At 38.2% G+C, this 16,079-nt stretch overlaps 1 protein-coding gene across 1 annotated transcript in view; it reads right to left on the reverse strand.

The window, feature by feature from the left end:
• Positions 1–637: 637 nt before the first annotated feature.
• The window catches only part of LOC143025526 (uncharacterized), a 76,374-nt gene continuing 60,932 nt past the window's right edge, over positions 638–16,079 (reverse strand). Inside the window, exons 2-4 of the mRNA XM_076185323.1 lie at positions 12,525–12,680; positions 10,333–10,426; positions 638–6,357 (exon numbers count right to left, since the gene is read on the reverse strand). Of these exons, the coding sequence (XP_076041438.1) occupies positions 6,233–6,357; positions 10,333–10,426; positions 12,525–12,680 (375 nt within the window). The 3' untranslated portion in view covers positions 638–6,232. The remainder of the gene's footprint in view (positions 6,358–10,332; positions 10,427–12,524; positions 12,681–16,079) is intronic.

Consider the following 16,079-nt stretch of genomic DNA (forward strand, 5'->3'; position numbering starts at 1 on the left):
AGTGATGTTCTGTATTTTCTCATGTTCCCTTTCTTTTGTAAGAGGTTGCTACTTAAGATAGCCTCCTCCCTGCCACTTTGTACTACTGAAGAGGATTGCAGGTAGCAATCGAAATATATAGTTCCGCTTACGCAACTTTTTCTTTCGTCCGACTGTGGTGTTAGTTGTGATTTATAAATGTGTTACTACATTTCTCACCTGTGATATATATATATATATATATATATATATATATTGTAGATATATATATATATATATATATATTATGAAATGTTCATTTCATCCACTTACTGTTTCCATATTCTATGGTATAGATTTTCCTCATTCAGTTTTTTCCTATAAACAAACCACCATAGTACAAAATAGATAAGAATTGATTGATAAACAATAATAGATAAGGAAATAAAAGTAAGCTTTAATAGCCATTGCAGTATATTGCCTCATACTTACCTAATTCTGTGAATACTGTATAGGCCTTCCACAGTATCTACTTCCCTTCACTGTTTACACATAAGGAAAATTGGTTCCTCATTTAGCTGAGAATGTCAGATTTGGATGCTTTCACATTTGATTAACTGTTATCTAATGCATTCATTGGCTGATGGAATTAAAACAGAACAGGATAAACAAAGACATCTGGACATTTTATATTTAATAAAAAAGAAATGGCTCTACATGGAAAGATCCATTGTAGATGAAAAATGTCATTGTGTACTGACAATACAAAATCATGACTTACATAATCTGCAATGGTTGCAGTATACTAATACAAAAATAGTCTTATTATATGACAATATGCATTCAACTTTTTCTCCTCCAAAATCAGTTGCACTATCAGTTAAATGTACTACTATAAAACTAGCCCACAGCACTTTTGTATCTTTACTTCAGGACATGCACTATACTTGTCATTTTTCATAATTATTTTCAAACACCTTGTGAACTCTTATATTGTGCGTGCATGAATTATATGGAGAACTTTTTTTTTTTTTTACTTGAAATGTTTCAGTCATCTTAGGAAATTATTTTTGTACACAGCTAAAAATACTGTGTTTACCTTATAAAACATAAAACGCTGAAACTTCTGCTATTTTAAGTGAAATTTATATTGAGTTAATTTTTTTAATAAAACCATTACTTGAACCAGACACATTCGTCCACATAAGTAAGATGCAATTTGGATGTGTAGTATAGTCTTTCTTAAGATATAATCTCATAAGACGAAAAGGCACATGTATAAAGTTTCATTTGAGAATAATACATGAAATGCAACAAAGTACTACTATATATGTAACAACATCAAGCTGTAAAAAAAACAGCTGAAATCTACCCACACAGTCTTGACGAAAAGTGACAGTATTCTTGAAACACTCCAGGAACCACTTTACCAAAACCCGACACTTTTACTCATTTAGAACACCCATCATTGATGTCTTTTTCAACAAGTCTGCACTTGACATATTTTTACACACAGCACCATGAAAATAGTATGCAAACTCGTTTATCTTTTTCACTGCTGAGTGTACACATAATTTTTTTTTGACTGCCACTAGGTCATTTTTTTCAGCTGTGAGATTTCATATCGTTAGGGAATAAAAAAAAATGTATCGGCCCCATCACTTTCTGAAGCAACATGGATGAATTACTTTTGCTGCCAGGTTATTTGTTTTCACCCTAGAGAATCTGCAGTACAAATTATTCCAACAAAAAATGCTTTCTTTATTCCATATACTTTTCTTAATTTTTGTCTCAAATTTCATATTTGTATAAATATAACTGTGTAATATAATGAAAGACATATTTCCAATGCCAATCTGATTCACATACAACTATGCACATATTTAATACGGGTCAACACTGGCAGCACATAAACACTATATATTAAGGGTGGAGGACTCCTGCAGGGAGCTTGAGATGATCAGTGTCCTCCACAACTCCAGTGACAACTCACTGACACTAACAGTAGTCATGGAAGACATTAAATTAACATATGAATTATAATTCCTCTCTAATGAATTCATTAGAATATTAACATAGACTATAAGGCCACAACAGTGAAGCTTGGTTTATTTTTTTCTATCTCCAGATTGTTTAACTGTTACACACCCAGTGTGGTTAGAAAATAAACCACAGATAGGTCATCAAACTTTAACTTTCTGGTACAAAGACCCTGTGTGGATGATTAAGATGGCTAGCTACAATACCAAACTTGAAATCCTCATCACATTAAATAAATCAATAAATGATCAGTATTTATTTGGTCACCCCCAGATACCAGCCTTGTAAACCAGAGACTAAACTGACAACCAGGTGTTATCAGGAGCATATAAACTTGACCAGAAAATGTTGATCTTTGAAGGCCTCTAATGACCTTTTAAGTGAATATATATATGAGTAAAAACATGCACACATAAAGTATATAGATACTTAAACCAATGGCAGGAAGAAAGATGAAAGACCAGAGATATAAGTATCCTTTACAAGTGTGTTAAAGGGAAACTGAGTTATCACTTGATGGATGCATTTTTTTTTATGAATTATAGTTATATTCTTACAAAAGGTGATTATGTCTTCTTCCTTTCTCTCAGTTTTGATTGTCTTTGAGTTTTTATTCTTTTATATATGGGTTCTGGGACACTGGTGATGGGCCTATAGATTTTTTGAGAGGTTCCCTTGGTTTGTTTTCTTTATGACTGCTCTGGATCACTGTTTTATGTTTAAGGATTGGTCAGGGATACAGGGTTTTATAGTTTTATCCTCTGTCTAGATTTGTTAAGGCTATTGTATTTGTCTATGCTTTTTTGACTAATGCATTCATATTTATACGGTCATTGTACTTCAGTTTTATTTATTGTGACTAGGTCGTATTGGTTTTCTATCCTCATTAGTGCTTCAGATATATATACATATGTATGAATGTACTGTTCAATCAAACTGTTGACCCAGGTTTCTCTTGGAGAACCAAAACACCCAGGTAAACTGGTAACTGCCATTGAACAGGCTCATAGGCTACTGTCGTATTGGTTTTCTATCCTCATTAGTGCTTCAAATATATATACATATGTATGAATGTACTGTTCAATCAAACTGTTGACCCAGGTTTCTCTTGGAGAACCAAAACACCCAGGTAAACTGGTAACTGCCATTGAACAGGCTCATAGGCTACTCTGAGAAGAACTATTGTATGTTGAATATATGTGCTGTATATAATTTAGTATATACTGGCTGTCTCCCATTTTTTTTTTATATTGCATTAGCTTGTATTGAATTCCATTTGCCATATTTCAGTTAATTTATATGAATTTACTTTGCTCCCACTGTAGTACCATACTGGAGTTGCTGTTTTCTATTTTCTTAGTTTTGTATTGTCTACAAATGCATTAGGGTGGAACCAGTAATGGGCACCTGCTAGTGGTGGTCATGTAAGATATGGCATAAAGTCAACCCCCTCACTGCTATCTGGAAGTTCACCTGTGAGGGACTGGCACCCAATTTCTGGACTGAACAGAAGATCTATCAACTTTAACTTAATTTCTTTTGCCTTCTCACATAAGGAGGGCTTGGAACCTGTGACTACTCTCTTCCTCCTACTACTTTCAGTTGGTGACAATCTTACTTTTGTCAGGTGTCAGGTTATCCCTCATCAACACATGCAGACCTTTTTCCTTTCTCCTTTGTAATTGTCTCATTTCCTACTGGGTAATTCAATAATGATATCTTCGAGTTATTTCCCATTTTTAGTACTTAACATTTTCTGGTACTGAAATTCATTTTTCCCTTATTAACCTGAGGCATTTATCTTATTTAAACCTTTTTGCAAAAGCTACAATTTTTGTCTCTCATTCTCATGATCTTTGCACCATCTTTAAGTATTAGTGTAGGGCCTGGGGTTTAATTGAAAGATGCCATGGTGGCACTACATTAGTGTAGTTTGTACTTTCCAGGATGTGATGTACATGACAAGGAATATAAGAGGAACTACCAGTGACCCTTGCAAGACTGTTAGTCATTGCCCACCATCCTGGCTTTTTATTTTTATTTTATTTTATTGTTATTATTATTTTTTACCAATCCCCATGTACCTGCTCTTTAGGAAACCTTTCATCCCTTCAAGAAGTTTACTTTTTAATCTTCCAATATGGTCCAGTTACTATTGTAGCTGATTGTGAGGTATTTGTCAGAAGCCTCCTCTAGATCTTGGTAGACAATCCATCCAGCTGCCTTGCAGCACATCAGTTACTAGAGTAAAAACCTTAAAAGATTCAACACACACGACCTGGATCTGAAAGTGAGTTGGTTCTCTATCAAGAAGTTCATCTATTCAAGATGTTACACCTGCAGAGCTTTCACAATTCTCTCACATGATTTCACTATTATACTGGTCAGGAACACCAACCTACAATTGAGTGGTATCTCTTCACTTCCTCCTTTATGGATTGGTACTACTGCCATCTTCAAGTCCTGCAGCACTGCTCCCTCTTTTAGTGAACACACAAGTATTCTGACCCCTGTCTATTAATTGCTCCTTGTATTCTTTAAGTATCTAGTTCAAGATTCCTTTGCGTCTTGAGGTTTTCCTCTCATCCAGTGGTTCCAAGAGTTTGAACACTTCCATCACTTCAACATTTATATCCTTCCACTCACAATTATCTCACATGTTTCATTCCTCAGGATAGTCACTCCTTAATGAAGACAGATTAGAAACTTTTATTATTATTTACCTAGTTGTATTATATGGGAAGAGAAATATGCTCGTGGTGACCTGTCTTTGTATCTCTCAGCATCGAGTTTTTTCTTAAAATCTTGAATAGTGTTTGCACACACTGTTTCTTTGTCTAATTTGTTCCAAGTATCTATCACTCTGTGTGGGAAGCTATTCCTTTTTTTTTTCAGATCTCTTCTGTAATTATCTTTTTTCAGTTTCTTTTCGTGTCCTCTTGTTTTTGCATTGTCCCATTTCAATAAGTTCTTCTTATCTAAGATTCCCATTCCCTTCATAATTCTATAGATAGTAAGTCTCCTCTCTCCCTTCTTTGTTCCAGAGTTGGTAATTCTAATTTGGACAGTCTGTTCATATGTCATTTTGGAAAGAGTTGGTGCCAATTTTGTTGTTGCTCTTTGTATTCTTTCTAACTTCTTTATATTCTTTTTGGTACTGGGTGTCCATTGTGTTGCTGCGTACTCGAGTTTTGGTCTTAGTGTGGTTCTTATTAGTGCTTCCTTAGAATATTCTCCATCCACTCTTAGTTTGGAGACTTTCTCTGTGCATCAGTTTACCATTGATTAGTTTTGGTTCATCCTAGCATTTACCAATGATACCCTTTTTAAAGTTCCTTTCCATCCCTCTGTGGGTTCTCATGTAATCATATTTAATAGTACTTTTCCTTTGCTCTTTCGGTTCTTCTCTTCCTCTAATTACCCTGTGTCCCTGGCTTCTTTAGCTATCTTATAGTCTATAAGTAACCTCTGCACTTGTTCATTCCACCTGCAGGCATAGTTCCAGAAGAGAAACTATTCCCAAGAGAAAAATCACAATAACCTGCCCTTGTCCAAATCACCACCTAGAACTACAGTATAAAGACAGAATTGGCATGGAAGAAACACCAAATTTCACAGATGCAGGCACTACATGGAAGACACAGAACACGCCATCTCATACAGCAAACATTCACACAACACAAAGAACAATGCAATTTTTCTCTTGTTGATTAATGTTCCAAACTGATGGCTGTTGATAGATACCTCGGGGCTGCAGGTCTTGTTATAGAAAACCAAAGCTTCATATAGATTTCATATTTCTCTGAAGTTGCATTTAACAAACCTATTCCTCTACTGTTTCCATACTCACTTCCATTTGGAGGTGCAACCTGGAGGGGCTGACACTTGGTCTTCAGACTGGACCCAAGATCTCTTTAACAACTTTGTATTTTCATCATTTTGAATACAAGGAGAACTGACAACCAGTGATTACTTCCTTTCTACTACTACAAATTGGTGACATAGACACAGTCCTACAATGATATTGTGGATGTGATTAATCTAGGTAGCCTGTTTAAAGGCTGCAGTTCCCATGCAAAAGAGATATGGAGTAACAGATTAATCTGTTGACAGGCTTGCATATAAGACAAACATGAGAGGCAATTATGTCAAAGGTACTGGACACAAACTCATTGTGAAATAGGTGAAAATGTCATTGATATAATTGCAGCTCTTCCTTGAGATCCTAAACACTTCAAGATGCTGTTGTCATTTTAAGTCCAGACATGACCATCAACTGAAGATAAGCACTATGAATGGGGCGGTGTTGTGACAATTGAACCAGTGCTTCCTCAACACTAAACCATTTCCTTCGACGACCTGAAAAGAAAAGAAAAGAAAAAATATTAAATGAGAGACAATTACTCATTTTAATGGACAATCAATTTGGCCTCAGGTACAGAATATTATGTAAGTTGAACTTTGCATGCAGAAACCAAAATCCACCCCACAGTGCAGTACATGAAAATGATAGGAACAGTTCCATGCAAGAGCCCTTAACTCTACTTGCCCATCTTATTACATCACACAAGCACAACCAACTGATGATGATGATATGGTTTAACGTCACAAGCTCCTCCCATTGGAAGGCTAGGACACTGCCCCTTACAGAACACTTTGTAGCATGGAATTTAATGAATCATACCCTTGGTTCAACTTTGCTGGTGGCAAGATTCAAACTGCCATACCCTCGGCCTTTGCTGCAAGTAATGACGCCCTAACCTGAGCGTCAACCAACTAATGGAAAAAATATATATATAAATAAAATAAGATAAAATCAATAAACAAATAGAAAAATAAATAAGGCAGAAACATACTACTCTAGCATGTATAACAACTTTCCGCCACCACACTTGATGCTGAAAGATACAAAGATGGGTCACCACGAGCATAGCTCCCTTCCTGTATAATACAACTAGTTAAATACACAACACTTGTACAAAAACACCTTCGCACTCACATTACAAATGAACACTCCAAGACTTACCAACACACTCCTCCAGACATTAGCCTCACAGAAAAATCTTCTTTCACAAAACAAACAAGAACCACAATATCACAAGTGTGGTCAAGTTATCCAGCACAAAGACAGGAACACAGAACAGGATTACCACAGAGACAAACTGGCCCACTCTCACTATACAACATTATTTTTCCATGAGTGACTTATGGGCCAATTGGTGGCTGTTGCCACTTACCTGGGAGTCATGAGTCTCCAGTAAGAGAACGGAACAACAAATTGATTGATCTGTTCTATCACATCCAGGGTTGTCACTCAAAAGCATTTATTCAACCTACCTCATTTTGAGTGTAAATGGATGTTCAGTGATAAAACTGGATTCTATGAAATAAGGAATACACAATCATTTACCAAGTCTAACATGTTACATTTTCCACTGTTTTTTTTTTTGTCTAAATGCTTTGCCCATCTGTCTTTCAAAATTCTTTCACACATTTTGGCTAAAACACACTACACCAGATTTTTTTTTCTAAATGCTTTGCCCATCTGTCTTTCAGAATTCTTTCACACATTTTGGCTAGAACACACTAGACCAGAGGTTCTCAAACTGGGTTCCGGGAGAAAGCCCGAGGGGATGCGCAACACAATGATGTAAACTAATCTTTTTTTAACTGATGAAAAAATATATATGGCCTACAATAAAAAAAAAAAAAAAATCACTGCTTCTCTATCACCATAGTGTCAGTGTGACATCAAGTGGAGACGGCATCACCCCCATCATTGTGTCCCATCTAGCTCATCTACAAGGCTACTTCAGGGAATATTTCCCTGAACTTGAAAATTCCCATCTGATTTGGATTAGAGATCCTTTGGTTGTTGTTGTTGTTGTCGTTCCCTAGACTGTCTGTCCGAGCAGTCCCGTCTCCCCAAGGAAGGCCACAGCCGAAACTGGGTTTTCCCACAAATCCTTTATAGAGTGTATGTTGTGTTGTTTGCGTGCATGATTGTGTATAATGCAGTCTTCCATTATGTGTTGTATGGTATGGGGTGAAGTGTTACATCCTGGGCAGCTGTTCACAACACGGTCGTCCAGCCTCTTCTGGTAGCTTAGAAGTGCTGGGTGGTGACCGCATCGCAGTCTGGCCAAGTGGACTCTGTCCTTACGTGGGAGAGAGGATTCAGAAGGGTGGATATCAGGGGGTCTGGCATGCAGCAGTGTGTTGTCTTTCAGTGTGTTAATGGAGCGGTGAGTGATATGATTATGAATATGTTTCCGGAGGCTGGTATTTGGTGGTTGTGGAGGAAGAGAAGAGAGTATCTGTGTGTAATAAAGGTCTTTGGGTGTAGTTTTAATGTTTCTTGGTGTGTGTGGGTGTTCTGCTATGTAGTGTAGCGGGTGTGATGTGTTTGTGGTGGCTGCAGCAAGTGTTTGTGTGCCTCTCATGTCGAGGTGGTCCTTGACTTTGAGGACTTTTGTTTCATGGTGTAAATGGTCTGTAGGTGATGTATTTGTGCAGCCTGTAATTGTTTTTAGGGCTTTGTTTTGTATGATTTGAAGGGTGTTGTGGTGTGTCTCACTGAGATTAGGAGCCCATGCAGGACTCGCATAATTCATCACTGAGCGTATGCATTGTTTGTATATTGTTATATTAGTTTCTTTGTTTTGTCCAAATGTTGTTCCAGTGATTGACTTAAGTGCGTTAAGTCTAGGTGTGCATTTGTTTTTTATGTTTGTGAGGTGTTGTTTGAAAGACATGGATGTATCGTATGTTACACCAAGAATTTTCGGTGTGTTTGTGTGTGATATTAGAGTGTTGTTGATGTAGAGATGAGGTATGTATTTGTGTTCTTTTGTCCAGTTGGTGAGAAGTGTTGCTGTAGATTTGGTTGGAGCTATTTTGAGTCTGTTTGTGATGAACCATGTGTTGAGTGTGTCAAGGTAAGGCTGGATTATTTCTGCAGTTTTGTCTGTGTTACGATGTGTGCATGTGATTGTTATGTCGTCTGCGTAGGAAGAGATTTGTATTTCTGAGGTGTCTGGCGTGGGTAAGTCATGCATGTATAGATTAAATAGTGTGGGGGATAGAACCGAGCCCTGTGGTAGCCCTGTGGTAGCTGGGGTAGGTGTACATCTTGATATGAAGTCGCAAGAGGAACTCATTGAAATGTCAAATGATGGGAGTATGAAAATGAAGTTCTCTGCCCCTCCACTGTCGAGTTTTGGATCTACTCAAGAACTGAATATCCTGCCCTGGCTGAGAAGGCTCTAAAATGCCTTTTACCATTTGCCACAACCTACTTACGTGAATGAGGATTTTCTACATTGAAAGTACTCAAAACCAAGCACAGAGCACGCCTACAGGTGGACAACGATATGCGTCTGGCACTCACTAACATCAGGCCCCGCATTGATCAATTGTGCAAGAGCCATCAAGCCCATCCATCCCATTAGACAGGATATGCCTGACAGACTGATTTGTGTTTAGTTATACACTTTTGTATATGAAGGTACTTGGTTTATTTTGGTTTCGGTGGTGACAGTACATACTGTAATTATCTATCTATTATGGCAGTTTGTACTAAATTTACTTTGTATTGAATTAAAAAAAATAAGAACTAGAGAAAATATTTTTTTATTTATGCAATGTGCAGCAATAAGAAAATATTAAATGTATTACATTGTACTGGGTAATATTGGGTATCCCGGTATGGTATTGATAACTGTTTGGTTGGGGGTCCTTGGCTGGGACTCATCGTGTCTGGGGGGTCCTTGGTATGGTCAAGTTTGGGAATCTCTGCACTACACAACGACACTAGTTTATGATTCAAGACTTAACTGTTTGCTGTCACCTTTGTAAATTGGCACCACAGCCAATTCCAAGCATTTGGTACTTTCACAACTAAAAAACATGTATCTTATCCACCAACTGCTCTCTACATTCTTTGAGTATCCAATTTGATACCCCTTCAGGCTCTGGAGCTTTCCTCACATCTAGTGCATCCAGTAATGTTTGCTCCTCTTGTGTCTCCACTTTTATGCCATATAGCACTGCTGGCTTATAGTAAGAGGGGAGAAGCAGCACCTGTTTCACTTTTCCTTATGGGGAAAAAATGGAGGAAATACATTTAAAGTTGTCATAGAGCGATTTTGGTCCTGGTCCAAATACTAAGTGTTGACAGGTTTGGAGGACAAGCATCAGGAAAATTATTCTTTCTGATGTCTGTCTTGTAGAATCTCCACTCACAGGTACCTGTCACTGGTTTAAGAGTTGAGAATAAAAGGAGATTTTATAGTTTTAGTTGTTATGTGATGGGTAATTCAATAGACTACTTACCAAGTCTTGCCTCAGGAAAGTCGTTATGCAGCTGTGTGACCACCAGGACGAAAACTGCAGTACGGTGTTTCTTGCCACTAGTGCTCTGACTAGACTGAAAGCAGAATATTTATCTTACTGCATTTGGCCACTGTATTTCTGCCCTCACAGAAATGCACCTCCCCACTACTTGTTAGGTTTACTAACTTGCTCCCCTTATGTACAGCATATATTGTTACATTAACCTAAGTAATGGGTATTTAATGTATGTGAAGCCTTAGAGGGACAATATTTTGTAACTGTTTACTGCACATATCCATTAAACCTATTTATGTAATGCACACACTGTTCTTCACTCAAGGCAGTATGAGTAGAATGTATGATGATAATGTAGTGCATCTGAACACTGCTTATGATCTGACCATAGCAATCAGTTGTATCTCTACCTTGCTTTATAGGATGCAATTTACCCATTGAGTTTACAGAGGATAAATAGTTTGATTGATGGGTAATTCTTACAGCATAAAATTGTGAATACAAGGCATGTGAAGAGGAACAGGAGTAAAAGTATGGAGGCTAGAATCGGTGAGCATAAGCAAAGAACCTTTTTGACATCTAAACCAAAGTGATATGGCCTTGCTGTGGATGTACTGTGTCTTGATACATTGCTCCTGACCCAGGGCAATGGGCTGCATACAGGGATGACCCATCATCCATGAGGAGGTAAGATGAAAGGGAGGAAGGGGAGTGGAATGGGTGGGAGTAAGTACATGCATTTGACTTGGCTACCTCCCCTAAATGGGGAAAAAACTCTTGGTATATAGATAGACACCAAAGTACACAGTGGATTTTATAGGCCTTTCACCAGGAACCTCATGAAATTTTGTTTTTGGTAAAGACAAAAAGAGTGGAACTGGTAAAACTAGGTACAATTATGTCCCAAGATTCGAGAACTTTGTAATTTGCAATTATTATTTCGAACTGTGTTCTCGTCATTATCTGCACTTCATGTATATTGATTCTTTGCCAAATAAATTTATGTATGTATTATTATCAGTCGAAATCTAGGCACAGTATTGAGAAAAGTAATCTTGTCTCATGAAACTAAGCTCTGTGGTTTGGAAAGCAAGCTTGAACATGAAATAAGAAACTGTTCAACTTAAAAGGGAAAATAACACTGACATGAGAAGGATCAACTTAACGCAACAGAAGAAAATGGCATAAGGATCAGATCAAATGAGGAAAAATTGGTGAATTGATAGAGGTTTGAGAAGACTGGTTTTCTAACTAACGGAAATATAGTTAACTTCAGAGAGATCAGAAAAGGGAGGTACAAGTTAGATTGGAAATTGAGGTGGTGAATGATATAAGAAAAAGTGAATCTTGGTGGTGAATACATACATATACCAACATCTTTCTCTCTTACAAGGGAGGTAGCCAAACTCAAAGGCATAAATCCACCCTCATCCATTTCATCCCCACATACTCCACTCCCATACACTACCCCTCCCTCTCTCTTTTCTTAGCTCCTCCTGGATGATTGGTCATCCCTGCATCTTGCCCACTGCCCTGGGTCAGAAACAATGTAGCAAGACACACCACATCCACAACAAGTCCACTTCATTTAATTGGCGACCCCACTGTCTCCATCCCCTCATGCAGAGAAAGAGAAGATGGGAGAAATCCCTTCAGGCTGGATCAAAATATCATTCACACATATTCCCCCACCCTTCCATGCATCACAGAATCATACATACACAACCATTCTCCACTCACTCCTATCTTCTGTCTTCTTCCTCAACAGACATTCCCCTCTTTCCCAATGCCCCTTTTACTCCATCCATCCATCTTATCCTTGGTTGCCCCCTCATGTTCACTCCTTCCAATGGTGGTGAATGATATATGAAAAACAGGAACTCCTTCTTAGGATGTAGTGGACAAGACCAAAAGTGCCATCTTCATGGATAGAAGCACTGGTGAATCATCAGCATTGAAATACGATTATTCTTGTAGCTGGCACCCAAAGAAGTGTACTGAAGGATACTTGTTTTGTTTTGGCTCATACTGATGAGGTTATTCAAATGCATAGTGCCTTTTTTGGTAGTGATAATAGTAAATCAATGATGGATTCTCAGCAGTTGTGGAAACTTAATCTCTTTTCCTTCCTCCTTTCTCTCCCCTTTCTGTCTGTCCATTTGTTCATCTATCCTCACCTCTACAATGCCAAGGTAGCGTGCAATTCGACCACGTAATCCAGCTTCCTCCCAGACTTCACGTTGTGCTGCCGTTACTGCTTCCTCGCCCACCTCCAGTCCACCTCCTGGGACCAGCCATGCTGCAGGATTCTTCTTGCTTGACACCAGGAGCACCTGCAAAATGTGACTAACATTAACATGGAGACTGCACTAGTCAGGCATATTAGAAGACTTACAAGCATAAAACGAACATATAGTGTTGCAGCATTGTTGAGATCTTGTGGAAATAGATGGTGTAATTCCGTTAAGGGTTTGTGGCTGGTCCAGTTGAATGGTCATTTGCAAAATAGAATTCTAACCTGTGTGCTACAGTATGAATATTCAATTGAGGAGTTAAGGTTTATGAGGTGAGCAATGATTTTCATATCCATTCATATGGAATTTTGATGTGGTTCCTAAATCTCGTTAAAGACACCTATAGGGGTGCCCCAAGACAGTTCCTAAAACATTGGCTGGGTGTAACTATGCTGAAATCAAGAGACTTTTATACGCTCTTTTCACGGACGGCAATACTGTAATCATGTAGCCTCTCTCTTTTTGAACAGCAGGTCTAACATTTGTAATACTTCCAGAATAGTAGGATGGAGATCAATATGGCTTCTCATTGCATTCTCCCACACCACCTTTGAATATTCTAACCTAGGTCTGATTTTGTACTTTGTAACCTTTTTTCATTATCGCTATTGTGGTAATTGTTGTTACGGGAATTGTATTGTTTACTTGAGCTTCGGCAATTTCCAGAAAGCTTGTTTAATTTTTTAATCGGGAACCTTTCCTGTAACTTTGTACCACACTATCGTAATTTTAATTAATATATTATTAAACTCCCCTCCCTCTTTATTATTTTTTAAGCCTATGTTGTAATTTTGATTAACAAATCGGGAACTTTGAGAACTTACTTAAAGTATTAGTTGTCCCGTGGTTTCGAAGCCGTTTTACGAGCTCGTAAGAATTCCAGCCGAACGAGTCTAAGTTTTGTCAACTGAACGCTAGACAAGCTTCAACCCTGGTACCAGAAGGACAAATAAACCTCGGCAAGGGATTTCTACAATTACATCGAAGCCTCAAGAATACTTTCAGTTCCGACGATTAGTTAGAGAACTCAACCAGGTAAATTCTCCAACGTTCGCAGTTTGAAATCAATTAATTACAACATACTAAAACTATTCGTATAACAAAAAGCCACCCTTGTGTTCATCAACAGTTTGTAAGCCTTGTCCACATTCTTGCGAATGTACCAGACTTACCTCATCCATCCTATTGCAGAACACAAACACAACCAACTGAATGGAGGAAAAAAAACAACAACATACTACTGAAACATCTACAACCTATATAATCTGCATCATGAATCATGTCCATACAAAAACAGATAAACACTCCGAGATTGACCACCAAACTCCTTACTCCACCAATTTCCCCCAGGCAATCCCATTGAGAAATTCTTTCCAGAAGTACCACACTTGTATGACTAGTTCTGGCCACCAGCCAGCTTTAAAACAGAATAGGCCTGGCTGTAGTTGTAAGTTAACCCAGATGCAGTCACCACACAATCTATCAATCCGTTGCCCCAGGTCTCTTTTGCAGAAATGCGGCCTCCACGAATCCGGCAATAACTTCTACGTCTCGGGGAGTTTTTCATAAAATATTGAAAATATAAAAAATTATATTGGAAAAACCACAATTCCTGCAATTAATATTTTCCTTATTTGGGTCCAATTATATATCTATGTTTTTTGAGTATTTAGAAAAAAAAGTAATGTTTGAATTAAAAAAAGTAATAATAAAAGAAAAAAAATCATCCCTGCTGTGCCCCACTTGTTCGATATTGTCTTTCAGGCGTTAGTCGTACGTAACCGTGTGTGCAAAAGCCATATTCACGTGGTTCGTATTTTTCTCTTCCCGGTCAAATTGTAATGCTTTCCCAATTCCACTGCAAAACCATGATATATTTTAATCTACTTTACCAGCTTAATTTTGATCTTTACTATCGAATGGTGACATGATTGCAGTATTCAAAACAATGCAAGGAGTGGGCACAATTGGCAATCTCTTAATTTGGGATTTGAAAGCAACACAAACTTACGGAAAAAATTGTGCTTAAATATGTTAAGAGAGAGGGAATGTTATTTATAGGAACATGTGTTGACGAGCATCGTGCACCTAACATCAAAGAAAATATTCTAAAGTTACAATGTACTAGGGACAAGGATATGGATGTGCAGTAGTTCGCATAACTTACGGTACATATGTGGTTATTTGGTTATCAAAGTACTACTTTTTGCTCTTGCGTTTTTTCACCTAAATATCCGGAGAAAATTGCGGATACTGTATGTAAATATAACCGGCTTCGTACGCCATCTGGAATTATGGTGATGAGCCTACGCCAGGAGGTGTATAACTGGGGACGAACCCACCACCTTTGCCCAAAGCGCTTAGGCTTTAAAAGTAGGGAACAGTCACTGTATTATTAACTTCATAAGCATGTGGCACGTTTCCTTGATGTTGATCGTACTTGCAGGGTTGTCTCCTCGATGACAGAGACTATGGGAACGCTCACAGAACTCGTGATCGAACCTGTCATGAGCTGTTTGGAATGGGAAAGGTGACTGCATGAGAGCTTGCCCTGAGAGACCGTGGTCACAGGCACCGGCGTGTAAAGAAACGAGCTCACTGGCGTATGCCACTAATTGATGATGATCTTTATTTTCTGTAAAAATCTCTCACCTCTGCGATACTGGTTGCATACCAGTCACGCAACATTCTTCTTTGGAGGCAAATATCCAGAAGAGAATTGAGCCTCTTAATTTCGTACTATTCCCCGTTTCTTCTATTCTTCACCATACCTTCTATCACCCCTCGGACGGCATCTCTTCTCAACTTCTTGTGGCAGGCTGATAAATGGGATCTTGTGCGAGGTGGGGATTCCCCCTCTAGTTTCAAGGAATACTTTGACTCAACCACCCCACATACAGAGGAAAGGGAAAAGTCATAGCAATACACGGATTTGTTTGATTATATCCAGTTTTTTTTCTTTCTTTCTTTTTCCTTCTCACTGATTTTTTAAGGTCTGTGCGAGACTCTCCATGACAGGTAGCCTACTAATATTCTGTTAGACGGTATGTTACTCAAGAAACGGATGGAGATGCATTACTCAAGGCTAAAAAAAAAAAAATGAAAGGAGAGGTTCAGAAGGTAGCTGGCTGTGTGCCATCCATTGTGCATGTTTACAAATAGCGTTTAAAAAAAGCTTAACGAAATCAAGAACATGCTGTTTTTAAAATGATAAAACGCAGCCCTCTAGAACAAATATGATATCTAGTCAAAGCTGCAGACTGCAGTCCATACAAGCAATAGTATAATTCACGCTATGAACTATTAATTGAAATTGAAACAAACAAGTCTGGGATAATCGGTAATCAGCTCCTGAGGGTTCAGATGTTTTCAATCACATATTACCCAAACTTCCTCATAGGTCGGCACGGTACCACCACAACCAAGGTCAATCAATCT

Source organism: Oratosquilla oratoria, chromosome 5, assembly GCF_046742065.1.
Source record: "Oratosquilla oratoria isolate Oo_2021 chromosome 5, ASM4674206v1, whole genome shotgun sequence".
Lineage (NCBI taxonomy): Eukaryota > Metazoa > Arthropoda > Malacostraca > Stomatopoda > Squillidae > Oratosquilla > Oratosquilla oratoria.